The 13,052-nt window shown below is 38.6% G+C and overlaps 1 protein-coding gene across 2 annotated transcripts in view; it reads right to left on the reverse strand.

Annotated features, from left to right (window-relative positions):
• DDX46 (DEAD-box helicase 46) overlaps positions 1 to 13,052 on the reverse strand; it is a 78,752-nt gene that overhangs the window by 38,648 nt on the left and 27,052 nt on the right. For both annotated transcript variants that reach the window (XM_017532363.2, XM_017532362.2), the window contains exons 7-13: positions 12,083 to 12,196; positions 11,227 to 11,392; positions 9,229 to 9,349; positions 8,265 to 8,440; positions 7,217 to 7,338; positions 3,954 to 4,032; positions 2,148 to 2,230 (exon numbers count right to left, since the gene is read on the reverse strand). In XM_017532363.2, coding sequence (XP_017387852.1) covers positions 2,148 to 2,230; positions 3,954 to 4,032; positions 7,217 to 7,338; positions 8,265 to 8,440; positions 9,229 to 9,349; positions 11,227 to 11,392; positions 12,083 to 12,196 — 861 coding nt within the window. The remainder of the gene's footprint in view (positions 1 to 2,147; positions 2,231 to 3,953; positions 4,033 to 7,216; positions 7,339 to 8,264; positions 8,441 to 9,228; positions 9,350 to 11,226; positions 11,393 to 12,082; positions 12,197 to 13,052) is intronic.

The raw sequence follows: 13,052 nt of genomic DNA on the forward strand, positions 1-13,052 counted from the left end.
TTGGCCTTTCAATGGAAAATGTTGTTTTGAACACACTCTACAAGAACTTGGTTTGTCAGAAAGTCCCTATCAATTACTCTACCTACTTAAAGCATCATAATTAAGATTTCTCATAATTGGGAAAGACATTAAAGGGCACGTGACTGTCCCATCTGACACTTTAATTCTCTTTACTCTCTTTCGACAGACCCCTTGCCTCTGCTTGAACACCTGGAAGAAACAGATATTCAGTATCAGTCCCCACTCCCTCATAAAGCAATCTGTTTCATCTCTAAATAATGTTTATTCAATCCTTCTTCAAACAAAACTAAGGTCAAGCTCCCTATGACTTCCCCACTGGATCCCAGTTCAGTTGTACTCCTTGGGATCAAAAAAATAAATTCAATGCTGCTTTCATGTGACACTTGTTCAGAGTTAAAGGATGCTATCATATCAAATACTCAAAGCTGAGTATTATTATTATTACTTTTTAAGACAAAGTCTAGCTCTGTTCACCCTGGCTTAAGTGCAATAGTGCAATATCGGCTTACTGCAACCTCTGCCTACCAGGTTCAAACAATTCTCCTGCCTCCGTCTCCCAAGTAGGTGGGATTACAGGCGCCCGCCACCATATCTGGCTAATTTTTGTATTTTTAATAGAGACGAGGTTTCACCATGTTGGCCAGGCTAGTCTGGATCTCCTAACTTCAACTGATCCGCCCACCTCAGCCTCCAAAAGTAGTGGGAATAAAGGCATAAGCCACCATTCCCCACCCAAAGCTGAATACTATTTTTTAACTGTTTCTCACATGGTTCAAGCATTACCACAATCTTGTTTCTTCTCTTTTGTGCTCCTCTATTTACATCACATTTAGAATGCAGTTTCCAAATCTAAACACAATACATGCACTATCACATAATAGGCAATAAATTTTTGGAGAGTAGGTAGATAAACCGAAAAGGCTAGATGTGACATTTGCCTTACCCTTTTTCTATGCACATTTCCATTACTGTGGCCTCTTATAATCCTTTATATTTTGGCAACTACAGCCTACTAACAATTCACAATGCTCTTCTTAAGAAAACTTTCTACCACCTTTAAAATGTCTTCCTATAAATTTCTCTGCCTCTCTCTCTCTCTCTCTGTCTGAGATGCAGTCTCGCTCTGTTGCCAGGCTAGAGTACAGTAGCACGATCTCACCTCACTGCAACCTCCCTCTCCTGTGTTTAATCAATTCTCTTGCCTCAGTCTCCCAAGCAGCTGGGACTACAGGGCTGTACCACCATGCCCAACTAATTTTTGTATTTTTGGTAGAGATGGGGTTTCACCATGTTGGCCACATTAGTCTCGATCTCTTGACCTCGAGATCCACCCACCTCAGCCTTCCAAAGTGCTGGGATTAAAGACGTCAGCCATCATGTCCAGTCCATAAATTTCTATCATTGAAATTTTGTACCTGAGCAAAGAGCGTATGTAAGGAATATAAAAACCTAAGCTAGACAAATTTATTATTTAGATAGCAAAAGTGAATGACTTTTGGTAAATGTAATTAACATGCCATCTAGGCTAGATAATGAGGTATTTTTAAAAGCAAGAATTAAAAGAATTCATTCAAAAAGACAATGGGCTGGGTGGATTACCTGAGGTCAGGAGTTTAAACCAGCCTGGCCAACAGGGCAAAACCCTGGTTCTACTAAAAATATAAAAATTAGCTGGGCATGCCGGCAGGCATCTGTAATCCCAACTACTTGGCACCCTAACGCAGGAGAATCACTTGATCCCAGGAGGTGGAGGTTGTAGTGAGCCAAGGTCATGCAACTGCACTCCAGCCTAGGCAACAGAGCATGACTCCGTCTCAAAAAAAATAAAAATAAAAATAAGGCTTAAGCTTCTATTATTAGCACTCTCCAATTGCAGTTTTACTGGTGTTGGTCTTAGATATCTAAGAAATGCCTACATAAATACTTGGTAAGAACTTTTATGAGGAATCTGAAACATCAATATGTACTTCAATTCTATATGTTCCCAGTCTTCTTCTATATTACCGTGCAATAGAAAAGCGTGTGTGTGAATTTCAGAAACCACATGAAGAGCTCACATGAACATTCTCATGGCAGCTAAAAGGTTATATTTACATCTCAAAACGCTTAAGACATGTAATGATTACCTGGGGCTCAAATCCCATGTCAAACATTCTGTCTGCTTCATCTAAAACGACATATGTCACTCTTCGAAGATTTGTGACCCGACCTAAGATGAGAAGAAAAATAAAGACATAAAGAAAACTAAAAATTAGTCACAATTCATTTTATGGCTACCAAGAACTTTTAAAAACTGTAAAGGAAACTAAAATGCCTGACTTAACAAGAGGGGTAGGTTAGGTATCTTTAAAAAGTGAAAAGAAATTTTGATCTACAATGTCTTTATCTAGTGGCAAATACTTTCTGACAATGGGTATATGAGGCCCTTTATTTTGTCAAACTCGTCTCTTGCATACCATCATAGGGCCTGAAGAACCTGTAAAATTCAGAAAACAGCCCTCTCCAAAACACATCATAAAACTAAGACTGAGATGAAGCATCGAGCCACATCAGCCATTATCTGACAGCATCACCTAGAAAAAAACATATTAGAGATTACAGCGTATGTGTGGAAAGCAAGTTCTAGTGCTATTTCAGACACAGAAAATGTCTCTCTATATTATTTTATAACCGACTTCCATATATTTAGAAGCTTCTTAAATGGGCGTGCCAAACCCTTAATGAGAAGTTATTGATAGCATTAGGAAACTAACGTATCGCACAAAAACTTTAAATACCAAAACACATTACATAAATATGTTTTCCATACAAAGATATAAATCCCAATTTTATGAAGTGAACCCACTGACTTAAATAAATGCAACTCGTTTCCTAAACAGTGAAAACAAAATACATACACAGGAAACCCCTTTTAAAATATTAACACAAACATTGCTATCAACTGTTGAATTAATCACCTGGCAAAAACATGTATAAAATAGTTATTTAAAAATAGACCAAAATGACAGATAAGAAAAAAAAAAGGTAAAATTAATCAAGATTAATTTCAGGAGGAGACTTAATCAATGCAGCATTGAGAAAGAAAAACCCAAGGGATTATTTAATCAGCATTCAACCCAAAACTTTCCATATGCTAGACATGCACTTCTCAAACAATTTCAGTGTCACTTTGCCAAATTCATGTATAATGAGAATTAAGTTTATACAGAAATTCAAGCAGAATACTATTAGAAACATGCATTAACTCACAGTTTTTAATATTCTATTTTGTATATACTGTATATTACAATGGAAACCTCTGAGAGCATTTTCTTAAAAAAAAAATAAGTGCTATCTAATATTTAAGTATTCCACACTAGCATTTATAGTTTCAAGGTCGGGAACAGCATTAAATTACCTACCTTTGATGGTTTAAGTCTCGGAAGCCCAGTTCTATAAATCTTGAAGGGCCTTTCTCCACAGAAGTTAAATAATGTCAACAGTTTAGTAAGAGTTTTGATAGGGAATAACTTAACAAAGCATAACATTTGAACTACAAACATGCAATATTTACAAAAGATAAAATTTCTTGAAGCTGCAATATCTTAATTTATGTCGTATTGTAAGAAAATACTAGTGCCTTTTGAGAAAAATTCTAAATTTTGCAATGAAGAAAAGGCTACTACCCTACTCTTATACTAAGTAAATCTAGGCCCAAAATGGATTAAGAATCCAAGTTATGATCAAATGGAGTTACTTGTGAAAAAAATTAAATTAAATTGAAAAATATTATTAATGCTTATAATAATCAACTTGTCACAATACTAATTTTAAGATATTGCAGCTTTAAGAAAAAACATAGAAACCCTCTGTTGGTTTCTTGCATCTGTTTTAACAAAAAAAAAGAAAAGAACTCAAAAATAAAAGACACCAAAAAAGTACCCCTGACTTACCACTGTTAGCTGCTAACATGTCAATCATTCGACCAGGTGTGCAAACAATAATTTCAGCACCTCTTTTCAGCTCAGCAATCTAATAAAAAGATGAAGCTTTATCACTAATGCTTAAACACTAAAAAAATTACATTTAGTCCTTGCTTAGTATGATTAGAAGACTTCAAAGCTTCCTGCTTAATTATTTTGAATCTGGGAGCATAACTAAAGAAATGCAACAACACGAAAAATATGGTGCCATAAATTAGAAACAAAAACTAGAGAATCTTGCAAATTTAATTTGCCACTATCCCTCAAAATCAAGAAATGAACTTAAAAGAGCAGTTTAAAAAAAAAAGTGATCATCTCTTGAGCCCAGGAGTTCAAGGGTGCAGTGAACTATGGTCACACTCCAGCCTGCGCAACAGAGTAAGACCCCATCTCAGAAAAAAAATTTCTAAGTGGCCATATATATAGACTAGTGTTGTTCAAATCGAGGGTTGCCACCATTAGTGAATCATGAAATCATTTTAACTGTCATGAACAGCTTTTTATTTTTTTTTTTGAGAAAGGGTCTCATTCTGTTGCCCAGGCTCTGTTGCCCACTGCAGCAGTGTCAACACAGCTCACTGTAGCCTAGATCCTGGGCTGAAGTGATCCTCCCATCTTAGCCCCTCCCTGTACCATCCCACACACCCTCCCAGTAGCTAGGACTACAGATACTCGCTAATTTATTTATTAAGAGATGGGTCTCACTATAATGCCCAGGCTGGTCTCAAACTCCTGGACTTAAGTGATCCTCCCACTTGAGCCTCCCAAAGTGCCGTGATGATTACTGTGAGTCACAGTGCTCAACCATAACCAGCATTTTTTAAATGAAATAGGATGGAGAATATCAGAAGTCCCTTGACATCATTAAACTTTGGTTTGGCATTTATATAAATATAATGTGCATGCATATACCAGGTTATTTTCTAAGTGTATTTCTACAAACTATAGTCATAAAAAAATCATAAAAATAAACTTAGAAAATGAAGTTAGTTCAGCGTTTAAAATAGCACTGGAGTTAACAAAAGTAAACATTCCCAGAGCGTGTAACAATAGTCCTAAGAAACAGTTTTGTAGGCAAGTTCAGAAAATGTCACTTAATTTATCCCATTTATCTAGCATCACAATATACATTAGCTTATTAAAAACTAAGAAGTCTTAAAGGAAAGAAACTGGTTTTAATTTTGTATACTCCAACATTTCCAAAACGTATCCAATCACAGAACCGAATTTTTTTCATTCTTCTAGCTAAGCAAAATATCTGATAACTATTTCATTCTTTAGACGACAGCTCGGGCCGGTCGCAGTGGCTCACTCCTGAAATCCCAGCACTTTGGGAGGCCAAGGTGGGCAGATCATGAGGTCAGGAGTTAGAGACCAGCCTGGCCAACATGGTGAAACCCTGTCTCTACTAAAATTACAAAAATTAGCAGGGTGTAGTGGCGGGCGCCTGTAATTTACCCCAGCTACTCAGGAGGCTGAGGCAGGAGAATTGCTTGAACCCAGGAGGCAGAGGTTACAAGAGCTGGGATCGCGTCACTGCACTCCAGCTCTGGTGACAGAGTAAGACTCTGCCTCAAAAAAAGACAGCTGAAGGGTTGGTCGCAGTGGCTCACTCCGACCTTTGGGAGTACTTTGTAGTACCTTTGGGAGGTACTACAAAGGGAAGCCGAGACAAGCAGATTGCTTGAGCCTAGGAACAGGAATTTGAGACCAGCCTGAGCAACATGGCAAAATCTCGTCTCTACAAAAAAATACAAAAATTAGCGGCATATGTCTGTGGTCCCAGCTACTTGGGAGGCTGAGGTAGGAGGAGTGCTTGAGCCAGGAGGTCAAGGATGCAGTGAGCCAAGGTCCGCTGCACTCCAACCTGCACCACTGCACTCCAACCTGAACAAGATCCTGTCTCAAATAAAACAATAAAAAAACTCTGATATTAATGCATCCCAGTCATCACCATCACTTTTTTTTTTTTTTTTTTCCTGAGACAGTCTTGCTCTGTCGCCCAGGCTGGAGTGCAGTGGCGTGATCTCAGCTCACTGCAACCTCTGCCGCCTAAGTTCAAGTGATTCTCCTGCCTAAGCCTCCCAAGTAGCTGAGATTACAGGCACATACCACAACACTGAACTAATTTTTGTGTTTTCAGTAGAGACAGGGGTCTCACCATGTTGGCCAGGCTGGTCTCAAACTCCTGACCTTGTGATCCACCCATCTTAGCCTCCCAGTGTAGTGGAATTACAGGCATGAGCCACCATGCCTGGCCACCATCATTTTTTTTTTTTCCTGAGATGGAGTTTCGCTCTTATTACCCAGGCTGGAGTGCAATGGCTCTATCTCGGCTCACCGCAGCGTCCGCCTCCTGAGTTCAGGCAATTCTCCTGCCTCAGCCTCCTGAGTAGCTGGGATTACAGGCACGCGCCACCACGCCCAGCTAATGTTTTATATTTTTAGTACAGATGGGGTTTCACCATGTTGACCAGGATGGTCTCGATCTCTTGACCTCGTGATCCACCCGCCTCGGCCTCCCAAAGTGCTGGGATTACAGGCGTGAGCCACCGTGCCTGGCCCCACCATCATTTTTTAAAGATGTCAACATAGATTGGAGAAAATAAATGCTCAGGAATCAGAGACCTAGGTTCTAGAACAAACTTCTAGAACTTATTAGCCAAGTCAACTCAACTTATTTAATCTTTCTGAATATTTCCTCTTAGTAAAATGAAAAAACAATCTGCCTTCTCAGGCAGGGGAAGAGGAAGGAGGGAAAAGCTAATGTAAAAATGACTTAAAATTCTAATACAGCATTAGCATAGTATGTTCTTTTTTGCCACAACTATATTGGTTCATAAGTAACAAAAATTATATATATTTAAGGTGTACCAAATTTTTCACATACATATATACTGTGAAATCATGACCACAATCAAGCTAATATATCACCTCACACAGTTACTAATATTTTCTTTTGTGGTAAGAACATATAAGATCTACTGGTTTAACAAATTTTCAGCATACAACATAATATTAACTGTAATCACCATGCTGTACATTACATCTCCAGAAGGTATTCATCCTGCATAAAATAACTAATTCTTACTATTATTTTTATACCTCCCTTTTTAAATAATTTTTAAAGAAATCACTATTCAAAACACTAAAATAAAAGTCACTCTTTTACTTCATTGAATCATTCAACTTGAGAAAAGAATGGAAAACATGAATGTTTCTTTCATAACTACCTGCTCACTGATTCCTGTTCCTCCATAAACACAGACCACTCTAAGTCCCAAAGTCTTGGAAAACTTCTTACACTCTTTAGTAATCTGTAAAGCCAGTTCTCGAGTTGGAGTCATGATGACAGCTGGAAAGATAAATACATCAATAGCCTAACCACCAAAATTCTTACTGGCTATGCTTTGAAAGTATTAAATTTAACCTCTGCAATAAAGTTCAGGTTGTTTCACCTAATTTTTGTTTTGTTATGTATCTCTGAAAACTATTTCAAAAGTTGTATAACAGCAGAGGTTGTGGGGAAGGATAAGTATAAGCAGATTTTTTAAATATGCTAAAAGAAGATAAATGACAGCTAAATGCCTCATCCAACCCTCAAGAAAATACTTGGTTCAACAGAATGCAAATAGTTTTCAAATGCAAATCACAGAACAAAAAAAATCAAGTGACTCATTGTGCCACAGAAGCCAAATACTGCTGCTTCAGAAACAACCTTGGTCTGAGGGGCATAGAGAGAGGAGAGATATACTACGCCCTATGTTCCTAAGAAAGAAGCTGAACAACTTTCCAAAACCCTACTCAACTTTGCAAGAGTTATCCCTGCCAAGATGAATCAAAAAACCAGAAACTAAAGAACTAATCCTGAATGAAATGCTGGCACTATAGCCTGTTAAGGCCAAAGACTATCTTGAAAAATACATTTCCCTATTATCTTCCATGTTGACTTTATACATCCACCAAGACTGGGCTAACAAACCTCAAAATAAATAAACAGATAGATGCACGAGGAGTCTACCTGCCAAGTCAGAGTTTAAAAACTGAGCTGTGCCAGGAGAGGCTGTTTTTGTACTTCTGAGATGTCATTCCAGAGCTCTGAAGGTTCTCACTCCACCTGCTGGTAAGGGGAAATCAACCCCAAAGTGCCAAATTGATAAAGAAAATGCACATAAAGACATCTTCATTGTCATAATAAAGAACATTATAAAGTATAAGGTCTTTCCAATTGACAACAAAGCTGTTATTTGAAAAGAAAAAGTTTAATGAAAAGAATTGTACCTATTGGCCCTTCTCCTTCTTCTAATGACCTCTGATCCATGATGTGTCTAAACATGGGCAAAAGAAAAGCAATGGTCTTTCCACTTCCTGTTTTGGCAATGCCAATCAAATCTCGTCCAGACATTATAGCAGGAATAGCTTGGGTTTGGATGGGCGTGGGCTTTTCATAGCCATGCCTTAAAAAGAAAACCAAAGAAAGAAAAGGTAAGAATTGAGATTGCTGTGCCCCGAAGAGCTTCTATGTGTTCCCATAAAAATAAACTCTTCCAAAAGATAGTATATATTCATACACTATTATTTGACAATACAAAAATTAGCTGGGTGTGGTGGCGGGCGCATATAATCTCAGTTACTTAAGAGACTAAGGCATGAGAATCGCTTGAACCCGGGATGCAGAGGTTGCAGTGAGCTGAGATTATGCCACTGGCACACCTGAATGACAGAGGAAGGAGGCTCTATCTCAAAAAGAAAAAGTAAAAAAAAAAGGCCAGGCATGGTGGCTCATGCCTGTAATCCCAGCATTTTGGGAGGCCGAGGCAGGCAGATCACCCGAGGTCAGGAGTTCAAGGCCAGCCTGGCCAACATGGCGAAACCCCATCTCTACTAAAAATACAAAAAAACTAACCGGGCATGGTAGCATACACCTATAGGCCCAGCTACTCAGGAGGCTGAGGCAGGAGAATCGCTTGAGCCCAGGGGGCTGAGGTTGCAGTGAATGCAGTGAGATCATGCCACTGCACTCCACCCAGGGCAACAGAGCAAGAGTTCATCTCAAAAAAACCCAAAAACACAAAAGTTATATAATTTAAAGGGTAAATTCTGATATGTAAATTATCTCAATAAAACAGTTTTTTAAAATAAGTTTTCTTATTAGAGTAAAAATGTAACTCAGGGACACATTTGTGTGAAAGGACTATTTTGAGTAGCAAGACACTGAAAACATGAACCACCGCCAACCACTTACTTTTTGAGGGAATTTAAGATCTTCATGGAAATTCCACACTGTACCCAAGACTTAATTGGCTTTGGGCAACCTTTTCCTTTGACTGTAATGCCCTCCATTTCCAATCGAAATACATTTACCTCTACAAAACAAAACCCAGATTAAACGTTCTTAAATATTGTTCTATTGGTGTCTTCTACTTTTCAACTAGGCATAAGATTAAGAATCTTTAACTCTTGGGCCAGGCCCAGTGGCTCAGACCTATAATCCCAGCAACTAGCACTTTGCGAGGCTGATGCAGGCAGATTACTTGAGCCCAGGAGTTCAAGACCAACCTGGGCAACATAGTGAAACCCTGCCTCAACAAAAAGTACAAAAATTAGCTGGGTGTGATGGCACATGCCTGTAGTCCAAGCTACTTGGGAAGCTGACGTAGGAAGATCACCTGAGCCTGGGGAGGTCGGGAGGAATGGTGGAAAATCAAGGCTGCAAAGAGCCATGAGTACACCACTACACGCCAGCCTCCAGCCTGGGTGAAGGAGATCCCATCTCAAAACAAAACAAAACCAACAACAACAAAAAAACAACTTCAATTCCTTTTTTTTTTTTTTTTACATGCTACCAAAGATAATTTCATGGAAGAGCTATAGGAGGAAGCAACGAACACCTGAGAGAAACTGTTTATGTGATTATGATTACAAACAACCAAGGATGAAATAAAATAGTCCAATTTCAACAATTTCGGATTTTGTTGTGTCTTAAACTGCAACAGCAATGGAAGAAAACAAAAAACAGAAAAGACTGACAAGTAATACAATCACTTGTTCTGTTAGCAAGCGTTGCCCAGATTACCTTTATTCAACCAATACTACACAGATTCACAATGGTTCTTAACTTTCAAATCCCAGAAGAAATAGGTTAACAGAAATATTTTATTTGTGGTTGGGCCCAGTGGCTCATGCCTATAATCCCAGCACTTTGGGAAGCAAAGGCGGGCAGATCACCTGAGGGTAGGAGTTCAAGCCTGGCCAACATGGTGAAACCCCATCTCTACTAAAATATAAAAATTAGGTCAGGCGCAATGGCTCATGCCTGTAATCCCAGAACTCTGGGAGGCCTAGGTGGGTGGATTACCTAAGGTCAGGAGTTCCAGGCCAACCTGGACAACATGGAGAAACTTTCTCTTTACTAAAAATGCAAAAACTTAGCTGCATGTTGTAGCAGAGACCTGTAATGCCAGCTACTTGGGAAGCTGAGGCAGGAAAATCACTTGAACCCAGGAGGCAGAGACTACAGTGAGCTGAGATCGTGCCATTGCACCCCAGCCTGGGCAACAAGAGTGAAACTCTGTCTCAAAATAAATAAACAAATAAATAAAAATTTAAAAATTAATCAGTCTTGGTGGCAGGCGCCTAGAATCCCAGCTACTATAGAGGTTGAAGCAGGAGAATTGCCTGAACCTGGGAGGCGGAGGTTGCAGTGAGCTAAGATCATATCACTGTACTCCAGCTTGGTGACAGAGTGAGACTCTGTCTCAAAAAAAAAAAAGTATTTTATTTGTAACTCCACATGAAGATTTTCAACCCCAAAAATCTCAATCACATGAGGTCAATTATTTTTTCTTTGGAGACGGAGTCTTGCTCTATGGCCCAGGCTGGGTTGCAGTGGCACAATCTCAGCTCACTACAACCTCCGCCTCCCTGGTTCAAGTGATTCTACTGCCTTAGCCTACCGAATAGCTGGGGATTACAGGCGCATGGCACAACACCTGGCTAATTTTTTATATTTTATTAGAAATGGGTTTTCACCATGCTATACAGGCTGGTCTCGAATCCTGAGCTCAGGCAATCCGCCTGCCTTGGCCTCCCAAAGTGCTGGGATTACAGGCGTGAGCCACCATGCCCGGCCTGTCAATTAATTTTTGATGATTTTAAAAATATATCCACATTTCTCATGAGTAATGTGAAATGTATCCTTCTCTGTTCCCTTATAACCAGTAAATGAAAAAAGGAATTTTACCTTCTTGAGACATTTTTGCTAGTTCTGGAACTTCAACATAGAAGTTTTTCCTAAATGGTTCATATTCAATTTTTCCATGATCGACTGGTTCTAGAAGCTTTCGTTGTTTTGTTTGATACCCTGTTAGAGCTGTCTGAAGATCAACTTCTTCCTCCTCTGAAGAATACTATAGTTTAAAAAAAAAAAAAATTAAAGAGCTAATTTCATTACTATTTCCCCTTATGGTAAGCAATACTCCTAGCTTTTCAAATCGTCCTCTCCTAGAAACTACTCTTTAATTTTTTTACTTTCTGCAACAGACTGTTTGACCCACAAGATGTTTATAGTGCTCCAGCACACTTAAACTTCATAATTTCAAAATCACCTCAAATGATGTATGTCATCTTCAATTAGAAACACATCAAATAACTCCTGAAGAATTTTTCAACTTAGTTTCTTTTTTCTTTGCCCCTTAGAAAGTTAAAATGCCAATATAAAGCTAAAACAGTAATGATCACAGATGGCTTTAATAAAGTTTTACTATTGTTTTTACTGTATCAATCTTTGTAACACATGTTAAATGGAACAAACTTAATTCATTCTTTTACTTTATTTTTTTTCTCTCCATATTGCGTGCCTGAAGTGAGCTGTTGAGGGGCAGAAAGATCATACGGTTAGGAATGAAAGATGTCAGAATGTCCTACTAAATAGATATTTAGCTACAATACTATTATGTTACTAAGAATAGGAAGACTGTCTCCCAATTCTGGGAATTTCTCCTAGTTCATATAAATGAAAGGCATATCTCCATGAATACATTCTAATAAATGTTTCCAGGATAGTATCATAAACAAAGTCAAAATTAATGAAAATTCACCTCCATGGCATCCTGGTCATTCTCCATCAGCTCACCTTTCTTCTTATCAGAATCTACAACTGCTTTTTTGGTTGTCACAACAGTGACAACTTTTGTGACCGTTGGCCCAGACTTCTAAAATAAGAAATATAAAATATTTTGCTGTTACTGGATGGCAAGTAAAAATCTTAAAAAATTTATTTTGCAAAGTTTAAACACATTATATGACAAATGAAGCACACAATAACTGACACAATTTCATTTTTAGTTTTTTATTTTTTAGTGATGTGATCTCAGTCACCTAGGCTTGAGTGGTGTGATCATAGCTCACTGTAACCTCAAATTTCTTGGTTAAAGAATTCATCCTTGGCTGGGCACGGTGGCTCATGCCTGTAATCCCAGCACTTTGGGAGGCCAAGGTGGGCGGATCACCTGAGGTCAGGAGTTCGAAACCAGCCTGGCCAACATGGAGAAACCCCATCTCTCAAAAAAATAGTAATAAAATAAATAAGAAAAAAAAAATTCATCCCATCGGTCCTCTTGAGTTGCTAAGACTACAAGCACATGTCACCAAAGCCAGTTAATTTTTCCTTTTTTTTTTTAAATTTTTTAGAGACAGGGTTTCCCCATATTGGCCAGGTTGGTCTTGAACTCCTGACCTTGTGATCCACCCGCCTCAGCCTCCCAAAGTGCAGGGATTACAAGTGTAAGCCACCACGCCGGGCCAATTTTTCTAGTTTTCTGGTAGAAAGAGTCATGCTATGTTGCCCAGGCTGGTCTTGAACTATTTGGCTCCAGCGATCCACCTGCCTCAGCCTACCAAAGTGCTGGGATCGCAAATGTGAGCCAGGGCATGCAGCCAACTCAGTTATTAAATAAAAAGACAAATAATAGCCTGTTTTTATCATTAATTTGTATAAATTTTTAAGCATAACATAATTACATTTTATAAAGCATTCATCGCTCATTGTATTATATATAATTTTTTTTT

Source organism: Cebus imitator, unplaced genomic scaffold (genome assembly GCF_001604975.1).
Source record: "Cebus imitator isolate Cc_AM_T3 unplaced genomic scaffold, Cebus_imitator-1.0 Scaffold76, whole genome shotgun sequence".
Taxonomy (NCBI): Eukaryota; Metazoa; Chordata; class Mammalia; order Primates; family Cebidae; genus Cebus; species Cebus imitator.